Source organism: Balaenoptera physalus (assembly GCF_965194825.1).
Source record: "Balaenoptera physalus genome assembly, chromosome: 10".
Lineage (NCBI taxonomy): Eukaryota > Metazoa > Chordata > Mammalia > Artiodactyla > Balaenopteridae > Balaenoptera > Balaenoptera physalus.
The window spans coordinates 71999576-72019492 of NC_138889.1; the positions used below are offsets into that span (position 1 = coordinate 71999576).

A 19917-nucleotide genomic window follows, 5' to 3' on the forward strand; every position below is an offset into this window, starting at 1 on the left:
TATCTTGGCATCTGCTTCTCAGAGGACACAAACTAACATAATGACACTGGGGAGATGAGACCTTATCTAACAAGAAAATGGTAGAGTATGAAGACTGAGAACCTACCATCCTGCACTAGATCTTTAGAAACTGTTGATATAATGTTTACATTGTTGTCTGAAAATACCAATCCACAATTTATTGTTTTTGCTACCCTAAAAAAGAAGGAAGTGATAGCAGAAGAAAATGAAAGTAGAGGAATCACTTCCTCTATCTTTAACAGCTCTTTCACTTTTTTTTTCCATTTACGGTTTCTATTAAGCTGTAGTCCATTGTACAGTCTGATATTGTGCACATTTATATCACTTGGTATCCGAGCAAACATATTCCTATTACTAGAAAACCACTAGTGTGTGCCCTAAAGGCCTAAAAGCATAACCTTAATTCATATAAATGGGAGAATATTGTTACTTCCTAGTCAATCGTTTGAGAAGAGAACCAGACTTAGGAATCTTGTACAGTATTCTGATCTCATCTTTGCTATTAATGTTTGAATACACCTCTTGAATTCCTGAAACCATATCTTACTTTACTAGAAAATAGGGTAAATTATTTGCTCTCTAAGCTAAAGAAAGACATTTGCCCAGATGGGTCTTTTATACAATAACCGTACTTGATGGTGTGTGTGTGTGTGTGTGTGTGTGTGTGTGTGTGTGTGTGTGTGTGTGTGAGATATAGGAAAAATAAACTTAAGATTTGGGGTTGGAAGACCTGAACTCAGCACTACAACTTGTAAGAAACCTGTGTAAGTCCTATTGCCTTACTGAGTCTTGCTCACCTCAGAGGTTGTTGCAAAGTTCAACTGAAATAGAGCATGTGAAAAGGCTTTGTAAACTATAAAATGCCATATAGATCTGAACTTTTATGATGGTGATGATAATTAGGGATCTTCTGTGGCACAGCTTCTGATATATGACAGATGTATGTAGCTTAAGAGAAGCAGGAAGTTGATTTAGCTCCTAGTCTACTAGGGCTACCATAACAAAATATCAATACCGCAGACTGGGTGGCTTAAACAACAGAAATTTATTCTCTCACAGTTCTTGAGATTAGAAGTCCAAAACAAGGTGTGGGCCAAGTTCGTTTCTCCTGAGGCTTCCCCCTTTGGCTTGCAGACAGCTGTCTTCTTGCCATATTTTCACTTAGCCTTTTCTCTGTGCAGACATACTCCAGGTGTCTCTTCCTCTTCTTATGAGGATACCAGTCATATTGGATTAGGGTCCCACCCTCATGATCTTATTTAACCTAACTACCTCTTTAAAGGTCCTGTCTCCAAATACAGTCACATTGGGAGTTAGGCCTTCATAATGTAATTGGGGGGGGGGATATAATTAAGTTCATAACACTAATCATTAAGTATATTCAAGGCCTTTCTAGATCCTACTTAATACTGTCCTGGTCTATCTCAGGATAATGTGGTTCCTGGACCTCCTGCATCAGGAGCAATCGAGGTGCTTGGGGGAAACGCATATTCCACAGTCTCATCTTGGGTCTACTAACTCAGAATCTTTGGGGTTGGGGTTCAGCAATCTGTGTTTTTACCATGTGGATAAAAGTTATCCAGATGATTTTCGTGTACCAAAGTTTAATAATTACCAATACATTGGAAAGCACTTAGAGAGTTTAGAGTCACACTGCCTGTGTTCAAATCCTGGCTTCAACAATTACTAGCTGAGTGATCTTTGCCAAATGACTTAATTTCTCTGCGTCTTGATTTTCCCACATGTAAAATGGGTATTATTACTACCCTCAGATTGCTCTGAGAATTAGAGATAGAGAATTAGAGGACTTAATGTGCTATATGTGCTTCATAAGTTTTAAATTTTTATAATTCTTCATTTTATGTTCTGATAAAATAATAGTTCCATAAACACTTTCTTCAGGTTTATGCTCTTTTTTTCTTTCTTAAAATGCCCTCCTCTCTCATCTCTAAATCCTAACCATCTTTTAAGAAGGACTTTAAATCCCACCTACTTCATGTCACCTTTCCTAATCCCCACTGCAATCTGGTTAACTCTTAGTGTATTCCCTTTTGCATTATAGTGATTTATATATGCCTTGTTCCCCACTGGCCTTTGACAAATGATCCCATCCTCAAACACACACACACACATATGTAACACACATTCCTTGAACAGGGCTTAAATGAATAACTATTTGCTGAATGAAATTGAAGGGGATCTATTTTTTCAAGCTGAAGATTTGGCTTAATTCTTTGCAAAATTCACTCTCTTTATGCCCATGATATACTACAAGAAGTAGCTCATAATTTAGGGGCTGGTAGTGTACAGGAAAATTGGAAACAAAATTTTGACAAATGTAAATATTTGTAGGGAATGAAGCTAACATTTTCTGGATTCTCATATGCCAGTGATCAAATAGAAATGGACCCTTTAGTTCTTATTATGAATATGTGGCCAGAGAAACTGCTTGCAATGTAGGTCTGGAAGAGTAAAGAGCTTGAGAATGAGGTTGGTGAAGGATGGAGGAATTTTGATTGTTAGAGAAACTTGGAGCCTACAGTTTATTTTGAAACTGTTTTTAGTAAAGATTTAGTCAGGTTCATTCCTATGAAGGTTTGGATATGTCTGGTCTATTTTATAGCACAATAATACCTCATGGTTTCCTGGTTGGCTGGTATTTGTTTAAAGAGAGTGGGCTGCTGGTCCGGACAGCATTTGAGAGGTTATAACGAGAGGAAATCTGATATAAACCTTTTCACCTGTGAAAAGGAGGGGTCGCTGAGGAATAAAATCTGCCATACCCATAAGGTTTCCTGGTTAAAAAACCATAGTTTTGATTTGTTTAAAGTCTTGTCCATATTTGAGTGGATGTTAATCATCCTTCCAAACATGATTACACATCCCCAAAAGACAGTATTAAAATCTTGAATTTATATAAGGTTCTGGTTATTTTTCACAGTTTGCACTTACATTTAATATAGTTACCAAAGCACCAAACCATGCTAGAGAGTTGTCACTGGGAACAGGCCAAGCATAATTCTACTGAAGACTGAAGTTAGGTTAATGGAGCATTGCAGTGAATCTTGGTTATTTAGCAGGAAAAGAACATTAAATACGCTTGCTTTTGTCTGAATTATCTGACCAGATATATTTTTTAAATGCTCTAAATATACAAATTTACATCTTCCTTTTCACTGGATCTAGTGACATGTTTACTATTTCCAGAACTGGTGAAAGTATTGTGATTTTCAATAAAGAATGTTAAATGAGATGATTTAAATGATCTTATCATCTAAGTCTTTTCAAAAAAGGATTTCTTACTGAATTCAAAGGGATACAAGAAAAAAAAAAATCTCCACTTGGATTCAACCTGTTCAAAATGAAATCCATAACCTCTATTCTCAATGATTTCTCTAGTACTTCTTATCCTAGTTAATGGCTTCAAGATAGTCCAGTCACCTAGGCTAGACCTAGGAAACCCTCTTGGCACCCTCACTTTCCCTCTATGGAACTGATCTGAAAGTTCTATAGCTGCTCTCTACTAATTCAATCCTTCCTTTCCAAATTTACTGCCATTGCCTTACATAACTTTATCTTTCATTTGGCCTATTATAAAGGTTTCTTAGATGATTTTCTTGGCTTTGGTCTCACAGTCTACCAAACTATTCTTCATGCAGTACCAGCATTGAGATTTGAAACATACAACTAAAATTCATCATGCCAAAAAAAAAAAAAAATCAAAAAATCAATCACGCCCTGCTTAAAAACCTTTAACAGTTCCTTATAACTCACTCACTTATAAATTCCAGGCTCCACAGGACGGCCTCTAGACCTTACCATGATTTGACTTCTACCTACCTATCCAGCTTCATTTCTCCATGCCCGTCTTCCCTCTAACCCAAATCATACCTACCTGGTCACAGATCCAGAAGTGTCCATGCTGTTTCATGCTTCCATGTCTTTGCACATACTGCTCTGTGTGGATGCTCTGCCTTCTCCTTGTCTACCTGGGGAACCTCTATTTGTTCTTCGGTACCCAGGCTAGCATCTCTTCATCTGTGAACTCCTCTTCATCCCACCACTATACTTGATAAGAGGTGTGTTAGAGCATTTCATACTGTGCTGCACCTGTTTACATATTTTCTCCTCTACCAAACTGAGGGCTATATCTTATTCATATTTGTACTTTTAGTATCTAGGGCAATGCTTGGCACATGCTGAACGATGAATAAATTTTTGCAAACATAAATGTTTTCTTGTCTTCACTGTGTTTTATGTTATTATGGATGAAATTGGTTGTTAAGGTTTGATTTTTTTTTTTTTTTTCTGTTTCTCCATGTTATCACTGACAGGCCCTAAATCAACATCTTTTCAGCAGAATGAGATCTAAGATATGTAGGCCCATAAAATTATGATAATAATGTGTAGTCATTCCTTTAAAAATTAATGTATTAAATTTTTTTTTTGCATTTATAGTACACGATTAGAATAGAGCATAAAATCCCTGTAGCGTTTGCCCTGTGATGAAAGAGAACTGCTAATTTATCTATTTGTGTAGTTAGGAAGACAGAGTCCTAGTTGAATGAAATAGCATTGAAAGCAAGCCTTGAAAACAAGCTGAACTGATGATATAATCTGGGGATCTTCTTTGAAAAACCCAGAATTGATAGATCCTGGAAAGTCCTGAAAGGATGGAGAATGTTAAGAGGATAGGATAAAAGAAAAATAAATTAAATTTACATTTACCAAGCATCTAGTCATTGGTAGTCATTTTACATATTAAATTAAGTTAATCCATAACAATGACCCTATGAGGTGGACATTGTTATCCCGATTTTGTAGATGAGGTAGGTAACATGAGGCATTAGGTAACCTCCAAGGTCCTGCAGCTGCAAAGTCGTAACTAGATCTGACTGACGCTAAAGTTTCCTTCCCTCGCTGCGTGCTGCCCTGACTTTCAAAGTTCCCAGAGCTGCCGTGCTGCTGTGTGCAGCTTAGTAACACATACAAAGACACATTATTTGCTCCTATTTGCAGTGATCATATGTAGGTGGCTCACTTACTAGTTAACGGTAATAATTTTATTTCCAATCCCAATGCTCATTTTTGAAAATTTAGTAATGAATAGTCTTGCATTTATTGATTATGTTAGATAATGAATTGGATGAATCTTTTTGAGCTTCTCTTACAAAACAACATGAATACATTTTAAGTAGGTTTAGTGGAGAAAGCATACTTCTAAATTTTTCTTCGGTGTTCCCCACTGCTGCTCCCTTTGGAATCCAGAAACGACTGCTGTCTGGGATAAAAGGCAGTTTGCTCTTGCTGCCTCCTGTACATTGCTTAGCCTGGCAGTTTGTCACTCTCCTGGGCAAGAATCCAGCTTGTGGTAGTGAGGTGGTTTTGTGGCAGAACTCCACAATTAACCACAAGTTCAGTGTCAACGGTAGGCTGCCACCGTCGTGGCTGTGATCCTTCAGATCTGCTGGGATAGCCAGAGCTGAAGAAACTACCGCTTGTCTAAGGAGGGAACAGGAAACTTGGAAAGAGTTTGCATTGCTGTTTATTGTTCAAGATTCAGGCTTTAGGTTTAATACAAAAAAATCCAGGAAATTTCAGATTAACAGTTATAGATTTAATACTTTTACCAGTTACTTTTGGTAAAAATATAGTGAATTTGTGTCATAGATACCATTGTTGCTCTGAAAACTAGAAATAGAAAAAGAAAAATTCTTACAGTAGTAGAATATATTCTTTCAAAGCAAAAGATATCTAGGTACCATCACTTGAATAAAAAAAAATTCACCCACATGTCTCTTAAACATTACTTTACATTGGAAATTAAATAAAACATAAATATATGTAACGTTTTCTGTTAAGTCTAAGAGAAAGTGTTCTTTTACTGATTTTGTGCAAATGGATGTTAAGAAAAATATTTTTCAATGACAAAATGGAATCTTTTTTGTATTAAATCATGTTTTAAAAGTTTCAGTTAAAATTCATTGACTAATAAAACACAACAACAAAACCCTAAGGACATACAACCAAAAAGTCTGATTTAAATTGTTCTGAGAAATAAAAACACACTTCAAAGATTTTTGAGCATTAACTGAGTACTTATGCATGGCATGGAGACTAAGACAGGATTCTTGTGTTTGAGGAGTATATTGAAGACTTTACCATGTAAACAAACATGAACCTTTGTATAACAAATAGTAACAATAAACTCCAGTTCCACATTACGGCCATACCATTTCTCTAGCCTCCTCATTTCTTACACTTTTGTACTTTGCCCCTTCATACCTTACACTCTAGCCATAAAATACTTGTAATTATCTAAATGCACTATTCCTCCAGATTTTTAAACTTGTTTGCTTCCTTTGCCCAGATTATCTTTTCTCCTACTTTATTTAGGTAACGTCTCATCTTTCAATACTGAGCTTAGAAATCTCTTTCTCTGATTCCTCAAGAGCATTACTCCTTGCCTGGTACTCCACCCTTGGTCTGGGTTAGGTGTCCCTCCTCTGAGCTCACAGAGTACACTGAGCTTGCTTACATTTAAATCACAGCTCCTGTTACACTGGGCTCTAGTAGTCTTTTTACTTTTCTAGCTTTCACCATGAACCCTTAAGGGCAGGAACCACACCTTTCATCAATGTATCCTTGTCAGCTAGCACAGTCCCCAGCACAATGCCAGGCGCTTGATAAACACTGAATGAATGAATGCATTCATTAAGGGAGAGAAGGCAGAAGGGAGTGGTTGCATAGGAGAGTTGAGGAAGTAAAAGAAGTGAGGGATTAAATATAGAGATGAGACAGAGAAAGTGGACAGAGGGGAAGAGAGAGAGAGGAAGACAGCCATCCAGACACTGGGGAGAGAACTGGAACTGGTGGAGGAGAAACAAATCTTGAAAACAAGCTAAGACAACCACATAGTAGGGAGACTCCAGAGAAGAATGACTCTCTCCTTCTTTAATAGTTCTCAAGCACTGTTCCCAACAGTTTTTATCATGTATTCTCTTGTGCTCTTTAATGGTCTACGTACATAGGCCCTACCTCTCGTATAAAGCTGCAGCTTGAGGAAGCTTCTAAAGAAGTTTATAGTTTTTTAATGTTCTAAATAGCATCTAGCACAGTGCTCTGCATATAGAGGACACTCAATAAATACTTGTTGAGATGATCTAAAGAATGAGTCAAAGTGAGGTTCAGATTCTGAGATGAGTATTAGCTGGAAGGAAAATAGGTAGTGTTGACACACTTAGGCAACAGAGTTGCCACTGCACATTGAAAACAGAATGATCCTTTCTATACCAGAGAAAAACCAGTCTTTCTTTTTAGTTTCAAATGTAAGTTTGAAAATGTTAATTCTTTCATTCTTTCAAGACCTTTTAAAGTTTTCACCTATCTTAAAGAATGGCTCTAGTTTTGGAATTTGGAATCTCAATGATACTGCTTAATTTACTGGCTATTCATGAAAATTTCTTTGATATTTAAAAGTTTTCAGACTGCTTTGTATCTTTATCCCTGAGAAATTAGGGTTGCTTTATTACGGAATTCTGAAAAGTTACATTTTAGAAAGAGAACTCAGTTCTAAGCACTTTACAAAATCCAATTCAAATCCATTTGTTATAGTCTATTTCAGAGGCTTTAAATCCTCCCTCCCTCCCTTCCCCTTCCTCCCTCCCTTCCTTCCTTTTTCTTCCTTTTCTTTCTTTTTCTTCCTTTTCTTTCTTTTCCTTTTTCTCTTTCTTTTTCTCTTTCTTTCTGCTTTCTTTTTTTTCTTTCTTTCTTCCTCCCTCCCTCTCTCCCTTCCTTCCTTCCTTCCTCCCTCTTTCTTTTCTTTCTTTCTTTTCTTTTTCTTTTTCTTTCTTTCCTTTCTTTCTCTCTTTCTTCCTTCCTCTCTCTCTTTCTTCCTTCCTCCCTCCCTCCCTTCCTTCCTTCCTTTCCCTCCCTCCCTCCATTCTTTCCTGCCTTTTTAACATTTTTTCTTTTCTTTCCCTTCCTCCCTCCCTGCCTTCTTCCTTTCCCTCCTTCTCTCCTTCCTTCCTTTCTTTTGGCCCAAGGGTTCCAAAGAGGGGCCTTCAGGTCAGAGTGGGAGGTGTCAGAGACCTGCCAGTAGTCAGGCTCTGGGCTGGGACATCTCCACCTCAATAACAGCAGTCTGCTTTTATTTGCATGACATTTCTTTTGAAAAAATTCAAAAACCATGGTTGAGAGGTGACAATATAGAATGAGAACAGTAATAAAAAGCTCTTAAAGAACTGGTAACATTTATCCCCTGCTTTTCATCTGCTCTCTAGAGGCTGCTCCATAAATTGAGCTGAGGAGTCAGATCCTGAGGAGTCACTTGAACATGGGACAGTGATAAGGACTGGATAGAGTCTTATCCCTCATCCATCCACCTTTACCACCCTTTCCTATTTATATACCATGCTAATAGGGTCACCAATGGGCGTAGGGACTCAGATCCATTTAAAATATTTAATTTTTTAAGGGAATTTCTGGGAATACTGCTCTAGAAATGGATTTTCTTTACATCTGGATTTTAGAGTTTAGGAAAGGATTCTATCTTCTTTTTCAAAAAGAGACTGAAAGCACAAGGTATAAGGGGGGGGGGGAGTTAGACTTATCAGAGGACAGGACAGGTGGGGAGGAGTTGCTGAGACCTAATATGAGGCCCATTTGTTATTTCAGCTTCTTTGAGGATGAAGGTTTAAAGAGAGAACAAGAGAATTCACAGAGAGGGTAATTTCCAATCAAGCAATGGTGAGAACCAGAGGTCCCAGGTGAAAAAGTGGGTGTTCTAACAGTTGGGCTGAGCCCAGTAATGGGACATCTCAATTGATGCTTGTAAGGTTAGACAGGTGGGCAGGCAGTGGCGTCTAGAAGGTCCACCAATGGGGTCCTTAGCCAGTAGACTAATGTTGAGGGGCAGAGCTTTTGGCCCTGAGACTGGAAAGACCTAGGCAGGATTTTAGTTCTTCTGTAATTAATTGGAGCATTGGCAGCTTATTGGTGTGGGTACCTAAAATGGAGAACAAAACAAAATTCTCATCCTATAAACTGGGGCACATGGGAAAACTGGGTCTTTGGAGCTTGAGGGCAAGGACCTCATTATCAGAATAGAGAAGTAGACAGGGGGTTGCACTGCACCAGGACTTGGGAGCTGGGTAGTAAGCACTAGGATCCCACGTCAGGGATCATCAAACTGGGAGAATGATTCTAGTGGAGAGATCATGGGTCAAGACGTGCGGGAAGGCAAAGTCAGGTAAAATGAGGCTGGGGTAGAGAGTGTTGAGAAAAGTCAAAGGTAGGCTGTCACTTTAGGGTTTTTTTTCACAACAGATAATGGTCATACACTCTTGAACCTAAAGACAAGAGCTAAGTAATTCTATTGGTTGTTTAAATCTGGCAAAAGAATAACTAAATAATTTGAACTCTAAGACATGTGGCCTACTACTAATCTCTGACAAAAACTGTAAACAGAGAAGGGAGTTGCTATAAACATAGCTGGCTGATTCTTTTTGTGCATATTTTTAGTTAAGTAAACTGATGGTCTTTGGTCACGTCCTTACATTTTATTTTGCAGTCCTCGCAGGTGCTGGAGTTGGTGTCTAGAGGGATACACTCCAACTAAAGGTTATTAAAAGAGTTGGGCTTTTAGCCTCATAAAGACCTGGGAAGACAGTTCAGAGAAGGAGAACTGGGAAGTATGAAGAGGGCTTTGCATTTTATTTTCCAGATAATAGTCCTTGGATACAAATCCTTTTATTTTTATTTGTCAGCACTGAGAGTTTGCTTTAGTTTGGTGGTACAAATAATTCAAAGGTTGCTGTTAGCAATCCTTGGATCCCAAAAATACCTGTATGTTTTTGGCATATAGAAATCAGAGCTTTTTAAGACTGGAAGGGATTTTAAGATCATCAAAATTAAATTGCTTCATTTTACAGTTGAGAACACTGAGGCCTGTAAAAGTTATGTGACTTGCTTAATGCTGGACATGAATGGTTGGGCCAGGACTAGAAACGATGAAATGGATTTCTAGTCCACTACTATTTCCATTACCATGCCTATGCTATCTCAGATGACAACCCAAGCTTTTAAAACAACAACAACAACTTTATTTATTTATTAACAACAACTTTACTCTGAATTTGTTCTGATTTTCAAAGCAATTTATTATTTCCTATGAGAATTTATAATGGGCATTTCAGTGATGCTGATACTAGTTTGTCATGCGCTCCTGTACAAGCTCAAAATGTATCCACCAAGCTTCCTATTTTAATCTTTGATTGGTAGTGATGAGGTCTGTTTATTTTAAAATACATTTTAAAATGTATTTGCTGAGTTCTGTCGAAATGAGATTTTTTTTTTTTTTTCAATTGTCGTGGTGGAAAAAAGATCCCTTGGATTTTTATCTTTTAGGGCAAGCATTTGACTAATCAACTTGAAAACTCTATTAAATATTTTTTCCTTTACCCAAGAGGCAGACAAGGAAAGGGAATTCTGGTCTTTTTTCATCTTGGTCAAATTCTTGTGCTAATTTCTCTGTGATTTCTGCTATGCATTGTGAACTATGACCATATACGAAAATGGTCTGTTTTAGGTCATGGCTGTGGGCAAAGATTAATTGGTGAAAAATGGGCCTGTTTGTGGGATTTACCACACAGTAAGGTTTCAGATCTCCCTGGAAAAATGTGGAATTAGCTCTTTGAGAAATGAAGTTCTGTCATGAGGTTGAAGGGAGAGTTCTGGTGGAGGGAAACACAGTTCACTCTCTAAGGCAGTTATGATTGGTTAGATTCCAGAGCAGTCCCTTCGGTACAGCAAAGTTCTTCCCGCTTTCAAGTCAGTGTCTCCCACACGTAGCTAGTTTCACCAGTAATTCACAGATAGCATCTTACTTGGCTTCTTTCATGGCCAACTGATCCAAACTGGGCAATGGTCTTGGAGAGAACTCCTAATCCTCCCATTCCCCATCTCTAGAACATGTAGTTACAGTGAAAAAGCCTTCCATGGGGAAAGAACTTTTCGACAGCAGATTTTCTGTGCTCCTTGAGGCGGTTGCAGATGTCAACCAGTGGGTATGTTGGGCAAGGACGCAGGGAGGATGGAATGGTAGTTCCTCCCCTATGAAGATGGTTCTCGAGGAAGACAATCGCGGTAGTATCTACTAGGATGCCCCCAGCGAGCGCTCCACGTGCATGCTCCTCCCTAAAAGCCACTGCAAGGGCCTGCTGCGTGGCCCAAGAATCCACGCTGCTGTTGAGGTCAGACCTAGCCACAGTGATCAAGGTTTCTTCCCCATGACCTTGGTGGTGGCTGGCCCTTTACCAGGTCACAGCTCGGCTCGGACAGTCCAAGGGTCCACCCTAAACTGGGATGAGGGTAGAGGCAGGACCCGCCGCCTCCCCGCCTCAACTCGGTTTCTCTACTAGACACTCCCCTTGGGAGTAAACATCCTCTTTCCGTACGCCCCGGGTGGTGAGCCTGCCTGGGGTCGGTGACTTACCCCAAAGGGAACCTGCGCGCCTGGGGTCCCAGGATGGCGGGCTTGCCCCCTTCCGTCCGAAAAGGACCCCTCCCGTCTCCCCCAGCCCGGGCGGGTCTTCGGGCGGCCGCGGCCGCGCTCTCCCCAGTCTGGGCACGCTTCGTCGGCTGGGGTCCCCAGCTCGCTTCCCGGCGGGCGGGCGGCCGGCAGTGCGAACCACGGAGCGGGTGGCGGCGGGACTGGCCGGGGCGCGGGCGCGCGCGGGCGGCTGGCGGCGGGCGGGGCGCGCGCCCGGCCCGGGCGGCCGCGGGGGAGGAGCGCCCGCCAGCCGATCGCGCGCCCAACGGACTAGGCTAAAGCCGTGAGGTAACTGTTGCAGCCCGCGGGAGCTGGGAGGCGACACCGAGGCTCCAGTCCCGAGAAGTGCCCGAGGGAAAAGGAGGGGGTCCTGCCGCAGCGGTCCCAGGCAGAAGCCCCTTCCGCCCCTCTCCTCAGCCAGCATGTCGCGGACCCCGCCGCTCCTCCGCCCGCGCGGCGGGGACCCTGGGCCACGGCGGCGGGCGCAGCCCTGACGCACTGCCGAGCCGGGGGGCTCCTCGAGCGCGGGGGCCAGGCGGGAAGGAGCGCGAGCTGCCGCTGCGGTCCGAGCGGGGCGTGCCGAGCCCCCGCGGCCACCCCGCGTCCCGGCCATGAGGAGGGACGAGCGAGACGCCAAAGCCATGCGGTACCCGCAGCCGCCGGACGGGGCCGGCTCGCCCCTCGAGAGTCTGAGGAACGGCTACGTGAAGGGCTCCGTGAGCCCCCTGCGGCAGGACCCCCCGCGCGGCTTCTTCTTCCACCTCTGCCGCTTCTGCAACGTGGAGCTGTTGCTGCCGCCGCCGCCGTCGCCGCCGGCCTCCCCCCAGCAGCCGCGGCGCGGCTCTCCCTTCTCCCGGGCGCGCCTCTCGCTGGGCGCCCTGGCCGCCTTTGTCCTCGCCCTGCTGCTCGGCTCGGGGCCCGAGCGCTGGGCTGTCGGGGCCGCCCGGCTGCGAACCCTGCTGAGCGTCTGCTCGCACAGCCTCAGCCCCCTCTTCAGCATCGCCTGTGCCTTCTTCTTCCTCACCTGCTTCCTGACCCGGACCAAGCGGGACCCCGGGCCGGGCCGGAGCGGCGGCGGCTCCTGGTGGCTGCTGGCGCTGCCCGCCTGCTGTTACCTGGGGGACTTCTTGGTGGGGCAGTGGGGGTCTTGGTCTTGTGGGGACGGAGACGCCGGGGCCCGGGCCCCGCACACGCCCCCGGCGGTGGCCGGCAGGCTGTTCTTGGTGCTGAGCTGCGTGGGCTTGCTGACGCTCGCGCAGCCGGGGAGGCTCCGGCACAGCATCCTGGTGCTGCTCTTCTCCGGCTTCGTCTGGTGGGTGTCCTTCGCCAGCCTCTGGGCGCTGCCTCCAGCCCTCCGGCCGCTGCTGTCCTGCCTGGTGGGGAGCGTCGGCTGCCTGCTGGCCCTGGGGCTGGATCACTTCTTCCAAATCAGGGAGGCTCCCCATCATCCTCGGTTGTCCAGTACCGCGGAGGAAAAAGTGCCTGTGATCAGACCCCGGAGGAGGTCCAGCTGCGTGTCGTTCGGAGAAACTTCAGCCAGTTACTATGGCAGTTGCAAAATGTTCAGGAGACCTTCACTGCCTTGCATTTCGAGAGAACAGGTATGTTACCAGAAAGCAAAGTTTGGTAAGGAAGGGAGGGCGGTTTTATCGCTTCAGTTCCCGAGTTGAATTAGCGTGTTTGAAAGCATGTTTACTTCCAGGGTGAAAAAAAGACAAGTTTTATTCTGGAAAGATATTCCTAAAATACAGGAAGCTTTAAAAAAATGCATAAGTACCATTTATCTTTGAATAGAAATGAAATAGCAGACTGAGCATATTGCACTTTTTAAAGAGTTTGTTAATGTAATAGATGCGTTCTCAGAAGAATGAAGTGAGTTATTTGAAGTATAATAGATTGACTACTCCCACTTTGGCATAGCCTGATGTGTGTAGCTTTTTGGTGACATTTATCTGTTGCTGTTATAATGGTGATGTCTCCCCAAAGATAGCGTACAGCCATTAGAATGAGTGGGGAAAAAATATATATATGAATTTTAATCAGTGTGGTTTCATTATTCTTGATAATTGAGAGGACAAATCTGAGATCTCATAATAAAAAGAGAAAACACTGATGAGTTTTGGAACAGAGACTTGTTAATTTAGATGAAAAGACTGTTGGGGATAATTATAAGAGATTTCTCCCCCACCCTCCACCCCAAATTTCAGCAGTGTAGGCTAATATAATCTTTTACAGACTAACTCATGGTCCTGTGTGTTTGTTGCATAATTAGGAGAATGTTGTAACAATTTAACCTTTAAACTTAGTAATGTTTGGAAATATGCCGAAAGCATTTGTACAATTTCTTTTCCTGTAGGTTTATATGCTTTTGTGTTTTAAAGGAATGGAAATCATCATTAGGGAAAGAGTTTCTATTTTTGTATAGCCTAGGGAAATCTCACCTGTTCTACATCACTAAGAAACTCGTCAAGTATAGCTACTGTTCACAGAGCATTTACTAAGTGCAAAATACTTACACTGTCTTAAACCCTCACAAGGACTCTGTATGGCAGGTGACATTAACCTCGAGTTAGAGATGAGCAAATTGAGGCTTAGAGGGATTACCCAACTTCACACATCTAGTAAGTGGTAGTGCTGGGATTTGAACCTAGATTTTTCAGTTTTCAATGATGTCTTCTAAGCAACTAAAAGGATGAATGTAGAGGTTTTCCTTAAGTAGGAGAGTCTGTACTATTGGTTTTCAGACTTTTTGATTAGTGATATGCTTTACACCAGGGACCCAATATATTTGAAACAGAAGTTTCTTATTCTTACTACATCTGATGCTGTTTGCTCTTCAATATAATTTACAAGCTGTTACACTATCCGTAGTGCTCAAAGAGACAACACCTTGCTCCCTGAAAAGTGTTTTCAGAGGCTGCTTTGTGGTCTGTAGTTATTTGGCCAAATGCTTGAAAAAAATTGTTCAAAAAATATCATGGCTTTTGTTTTCTCAGTTTACTGCCAGCGATAATAGACAATGCTCAGAATAATGTGTATCAAGATAAAAATTGTCAGGCGAAGATTCACTGTAGAGCAGAGTCATATCAGCTATTTTCGTAGACTGGGATAACGTTTGACGTTTGACTATTTGCAAATATGTTGCGTTTTTTAACACCAGGAAAGTGTTTTAGCACAGTTTCATCACATTTGTAGACAATTTTCCTGAGCTTAGCAGCGTGACAGTTTAACGTAACTTAATTGCAATATATTGGCCTAGTGAATTATGGGTGTTATCTTACAAATTGAAAATTCCTGGTCTACTTGATCCTGGTCTGGTGCTCTTTCCATCACAGCAACCTTTTTTCAACCGTTAACTAGGTGCGGCATTGTTATGCTAGGTAGCTTTGTTATTTGTATTAGAGGAAAATATTGTGCTTTTAAAATTTGTGCTTTTAAAAAGGGCGTATTTTATTAGTGCAGAAAACCCTTATTCACATTCCACTATGAATAGGAGCATTTTCTTGGTGGAGGGGGGTCTTAAATATATGCTAATAGTTCAAGGGTTTATACATGGTTAATGTTCAGTGTCATAACGTAATACTCTTTCGGCAATACTAGAGACTACTAGATATTTTTAACTTGGCAGAGACTGTAATAAAAATTTTTACTTATGCTTTTTCCTGAAGTTTAACAGTGGATCTGTGGTTTTGTTTGGATGTATGTTATATGAAAGAAATTAAGTGGAAACCAATACTTTTATGAAAGTAAAAGATCGAGAGATTTTCTAATTTTCAAAGTGCTTAACTTTGTATGTGATAATTGTAAAGTCACTCTCTTGTTTCAGAAAGTGAAGGGAGACAAACGGTTTTGGGTAGAAGCTGATACAGGGGAAAGTCTCCTGGATTCATAGAGGTTCAAGGGTAAAGTCTTGGCCCTGCCGTCTTATTGGAAAAGTTGGTGAGCCTTTCCGAGTCTGAGTATCCTGTCAAATCAGGGGATCCAGTAGGTGAATTCTATACCACCTTCCAATTCTAGAATTCATTTCTTTTAGTTAGTTTACACTTTTTGTAAGGTATAAATAAATGTATGACTAAAACTTCAAAAGTTAATAGAGCTCGAAGTTTTACTTAAATGTTTAATGTTGATATTGCTAGCCTATATTTTCCAAGGTGTGATAACCGGGAAGTATGAACAAATATTCTGTATTATTTGAAGAGAAAGAACTTTTAACACGTATATGTGGACTTTCATTTGTGGATTGATAAAATTATTACGCTTTCATTTCCTTAAGAATTTAAACGTTTTTATTAACATCTTTGAAAAACAATTGAAAACTCATATTAATATAAATGTTTTTAATTGTGTGAGAGTAGATTCAAAGTAATTTTTAACATTTGGGATGTTATGTTAGATACTGTATTGAAAAATAGTGGCATATGTTTGTAAAACGTATGATTTTTCATAATTAGGTTTAAAGTTTAGTTACTGCTGACTGTGTTCTACCTTGGTGGGTTAATGGAAAGAAGCACTAAGTTTGTAGTATATTTGTGAAGAATCAGCTGAGACTAATAGGAAGTAAAAAAATTTTTTTTTTACATCTACATACGATGCTTTGGCCAGAATTTAACAAGCTACGTTTCTATGTCATTTTAATTATACATTCTACAATGCAAATTTCGGCTGTCAACCAGATCATTTTGTGTGTGATAGGCTAGGTATATACAGGGTTTTTTATAAAGGTAAATACAAGGTTTTTAAAATAAAGGCATAAGTCTGTGTGTGAGATATTTTTCTGTACCTAAAATGCTGAGTGCTTTCTAAATGGTTAGGTAAATATTTAAAAATTCTGTGGCCTTAAAACCCATAAATATTATTTAAAGTGTTAATTTTGTTTAAAAAAGGATACGCATGTAGTATGAAGCCTTTTTAAAAAGATTTTAAAGTTTAAGTGATTATTTATTCCCCTAAGGAATCTGCAAGGCATAACCCACTATGAATTTTTTAAAGAATACTGTGGAATTTGTGAAATTTAATGAGTGAGTGTTTTATTCTAATTTCATGTTAATATTTTGCAGTGAAACATCAGCCTACGTAATATTTTTATGCTTTATTTTGTAAATATTGTATGTACCCTTGCCATCAGAGTTATCTTTCAAAAACACAGATTTGATCAAATCACTCACTCTGTTTTAAAAATCTCTTACGGCTTTTCATTGTCCACAAAATAAAGTTCATGCCTTTGACCCTTGCTTGCAAAGTCTTAATAACCTGCTCTTAGCCTTGTTTTGTTGTTGTTGAAAGCCGTTAGGAGTCACGGAACACCTCCCCACATCCATCCACCGCTCTAGCTATTTGAGGACTGCTTATTGTTACTGACGTGTAGACTTTTTTCTTTTGATTTTACCATTCACACTGGTTGAAATCTCCTTTAAGAAACGTATAAGATTAAGAAGCGTTTAGACACTACAGTGATGCTCAGATTAATGTATAAGCTGAGAACAAAACTCCATCCTAGCAGAGTTGGCCGGGTTTAAAAATAAAAGTTGACAAATTGTGTCAAGCAGTGATGTGATGATGTGTGATAGAATATTTTCATTATACCACATGAAGTAATAACATCTCCATAGTTTGTTTTCCCACCGTGAGTGGAAGGTAAATAAGGCCAACCATAAGTAAAACTTTGGTTTTAGTATAGTTTCGTGATGTTTGTTTTCATTGTCCTCTGATTTTTTAATCCTCCTCAGTGGTAGGCGCTTCTCTGAGTCTCTTTCCTGCTCCCCTTTCAGTTACCAAGTCAGCCTGTTTCCCTAGCGCATTCTCCTGCCTTCTTATACCCCACCCAAAGCAGGAAGAATCTGTACTTGCTGAAAAAGTTTATTTCAACATAAATATGTTTGTATAGATATAGAAGAAATAGAAGAGATTTGGAGTTTATCTAATTGAAATCTGCTCATTTTATAGAAAGGAAAAAAATTCAACTCCAGAGAGAGAAGAATATTGTCTCTAGGTTATGCCACGAGGTTTTGGGATACAGGGACTAGAACCTAGGTCTTGACTCCTAGTTCACCTGTACTTTCCGTTAAGAGCATATGCACCTGCAGTCATAGTTTTCCAAGGCTGTTCTTAATTTGCCAGCTATCTCTAATTATGTGATAAACAATGTCCCTGAGTAAAAGCGGTTGAGGGTGGTGGTGGGAGAGAGGGGAGTGAGAGGTAGGAGGTACTCTTGAAATCACATAGTTCATGATGACCTTGAAGATAAACTTGGTACCTGATATCATTATTTCAGGGTGACTTGTCAGGATGCAGCTGGTCTGAAACTCAGGTGCCTTAAGAGGCCAGCCACATAGCCTATTTATGTTATACATTGGGGGAGGAGGGGAGGTAAGGAAGAATGGAAGTGAACTGTTGCCTACTTTGCCTAAGGGCTTTCAGTTTAAATAAGACAAACTGAACAACCCTGTTAGCCAAGCAAAACTTTAGTAGAGCTGGGTTCTATCTGTGGGTAGTTCCTGACAGTTTATAACTGTATATAATTGTGTATAAACAATTATAATTATGGTTTATAATAATTATTTATTTTTATTATATTTATTTGTTTAATTATATATATATAATATTTATTTTATTGTATTTTTATTATTAAGTTTATTATAATTATAATAGTTTATAATTGTTCACCTTATTATTTACAAACTGATTAATGTTTATTTAAGAGATTGTTAGAAACCTGTTCTTAGAACTTGGGGAAGAGGATTGTTTCCCACTTTTTCTTTTACAACCTAGAACTTTTTCTCCAGTATTGATTGACCTGGAAGGTTATCTTATCTTTATAGATTTTCCCTCCTCCATCAGATAGAGTACATTGTTTGACTGCTTCCTTACATTTCGTACAACTTGCTTTCAGTATATTTTAAATTTATTTAGTTGGCATTTAAATTTGTTAATGAGAAATGCCATACATAAAAGAATGTACATATGTATATTTTTATATGGTTTAAGGAAGAAAAGAAAACAAAAAAAGAAAAATGTCAGGTACTTACCACTCATTTCCTTTGTATAACCTCTTTTGCATCCCCTTCTCTCTGCCCCAGAGACAACACATCTATCTTGATTTTTTCTTTTTGCTGTTCATTCCCTTGCTTATCGTTGTAACTCCCCTGAACATATTACTAAATAATCTAAATAATATGTTGTCAGTATTGTCTGCTTATGAACTTTAAGTAAATAGAATCATGCTGTATGAATTCTTCTGTAACTTTTTTTTTTCTTGACGTTTGAGATTCATTCATGTTGATGTGGATAGATGTGGTTCATTTTTTTCAATGCTGTATAGTGTTTCATTGTATGAACATAATAAAATTTATCCATTCCACTGTTCATGGACCTGTGGGTGGTTTTCAGTTGTTTGCTATTAAGCACAATGCTGCTATGAAATTTTTTGTAAATGTCTCCTAGGGGCATGCACACATCTAGAAGTAGAATTGCTGAGCTGCAAGGTATGCTCATATTCAACTTTACTATGTATGATAGGCAGAATAATGGTACCGTAAAGATGTCCATGTTCTAATTTCTGGAATTTGTGGGTATGTTATCCTGCCTGGCAAAAGGGACTTTGCAGGTGGGATTAAGTTAAGGACCTTGAGATGGGGAGATTATCCAGGTATCCAGGATTATCTAAGTAGACCCAGTGTCACAGGGTCTTTAAAACGTGGAAGAGGGAGACAGAAGAGATCAGAGAAGGAGAAGTGACAATGGAAGTAGGATTAGAGTAATATAATGTGAGAAACACTCACTCAGTCCACCTTTGGCTTTCACAATGGGAGAAGGCCAGGAGCCAATGAAAGCAGGCAGCCTCTAGAAGCTGGAAAAGACAAGGAAATGCATTTTTCCTTATAGTCCTCGAAAGTAACAAAGCCCTTCCAATACCTTGATTTTAGCTCAGTGAGACCTTTGTCAGACTTCTGACCCACAGAACTGTAAGATGTTAAATGTGTGTTGTTTTATGTGACTGAGTTTGTGGTAATTTGTTACAGGAATGTATTAGTTTGCATTAACTGCTGTAACAGTTGACATGGGTTGCTGTGACAAAGTACTACAAATTGGGTGGCTTAAACAGCAGAAATTTATTGTCTCACAGTTCTGGAGTCTACAAGTCCGGATCAGACTGTCCCCAGCGTTGGTTCCTTCCGAGCACTCTGAGGCGGAATCTGTTCCATGCCTGTCTCCTAGCTTCTGGTGGTTTACTGGCAACCTTTGGCATTTTTTGGCTTTTAGATGTGTCACCCCACCTCTGCCTTCATCTTCACATGGCACTGTCTCCATGTCTCTTCATATAGTCTTCTCTCTGTGCCTGTCTTTGT

General features: G+C 40.4%; 1 protein-coding gene across 1 annotated transcript in view; it reads left to right on the forward strand.

Moving 5' to 3' along the window:
* Positions 1–12056: 12056 nt before the first annotated feature.
* The window catches only part of PDE3B (phosphodiesterase 3B), a 180756-nt gene continuing 172895 nt past the window's right edge, over positions 12057–19917 (forward strand). Inside the window, exon 1 of the mRNA XM_082475998.1 lies at positions 12057–13173. Coding sequence (XP_082332124.1) covers positions 12184–13173 — 990 coding nt within the window. The 5' untranslated portion in view covers positions 12057–12183. The remainder of the gene's footprint in view (positions 13174–19917) is intronic.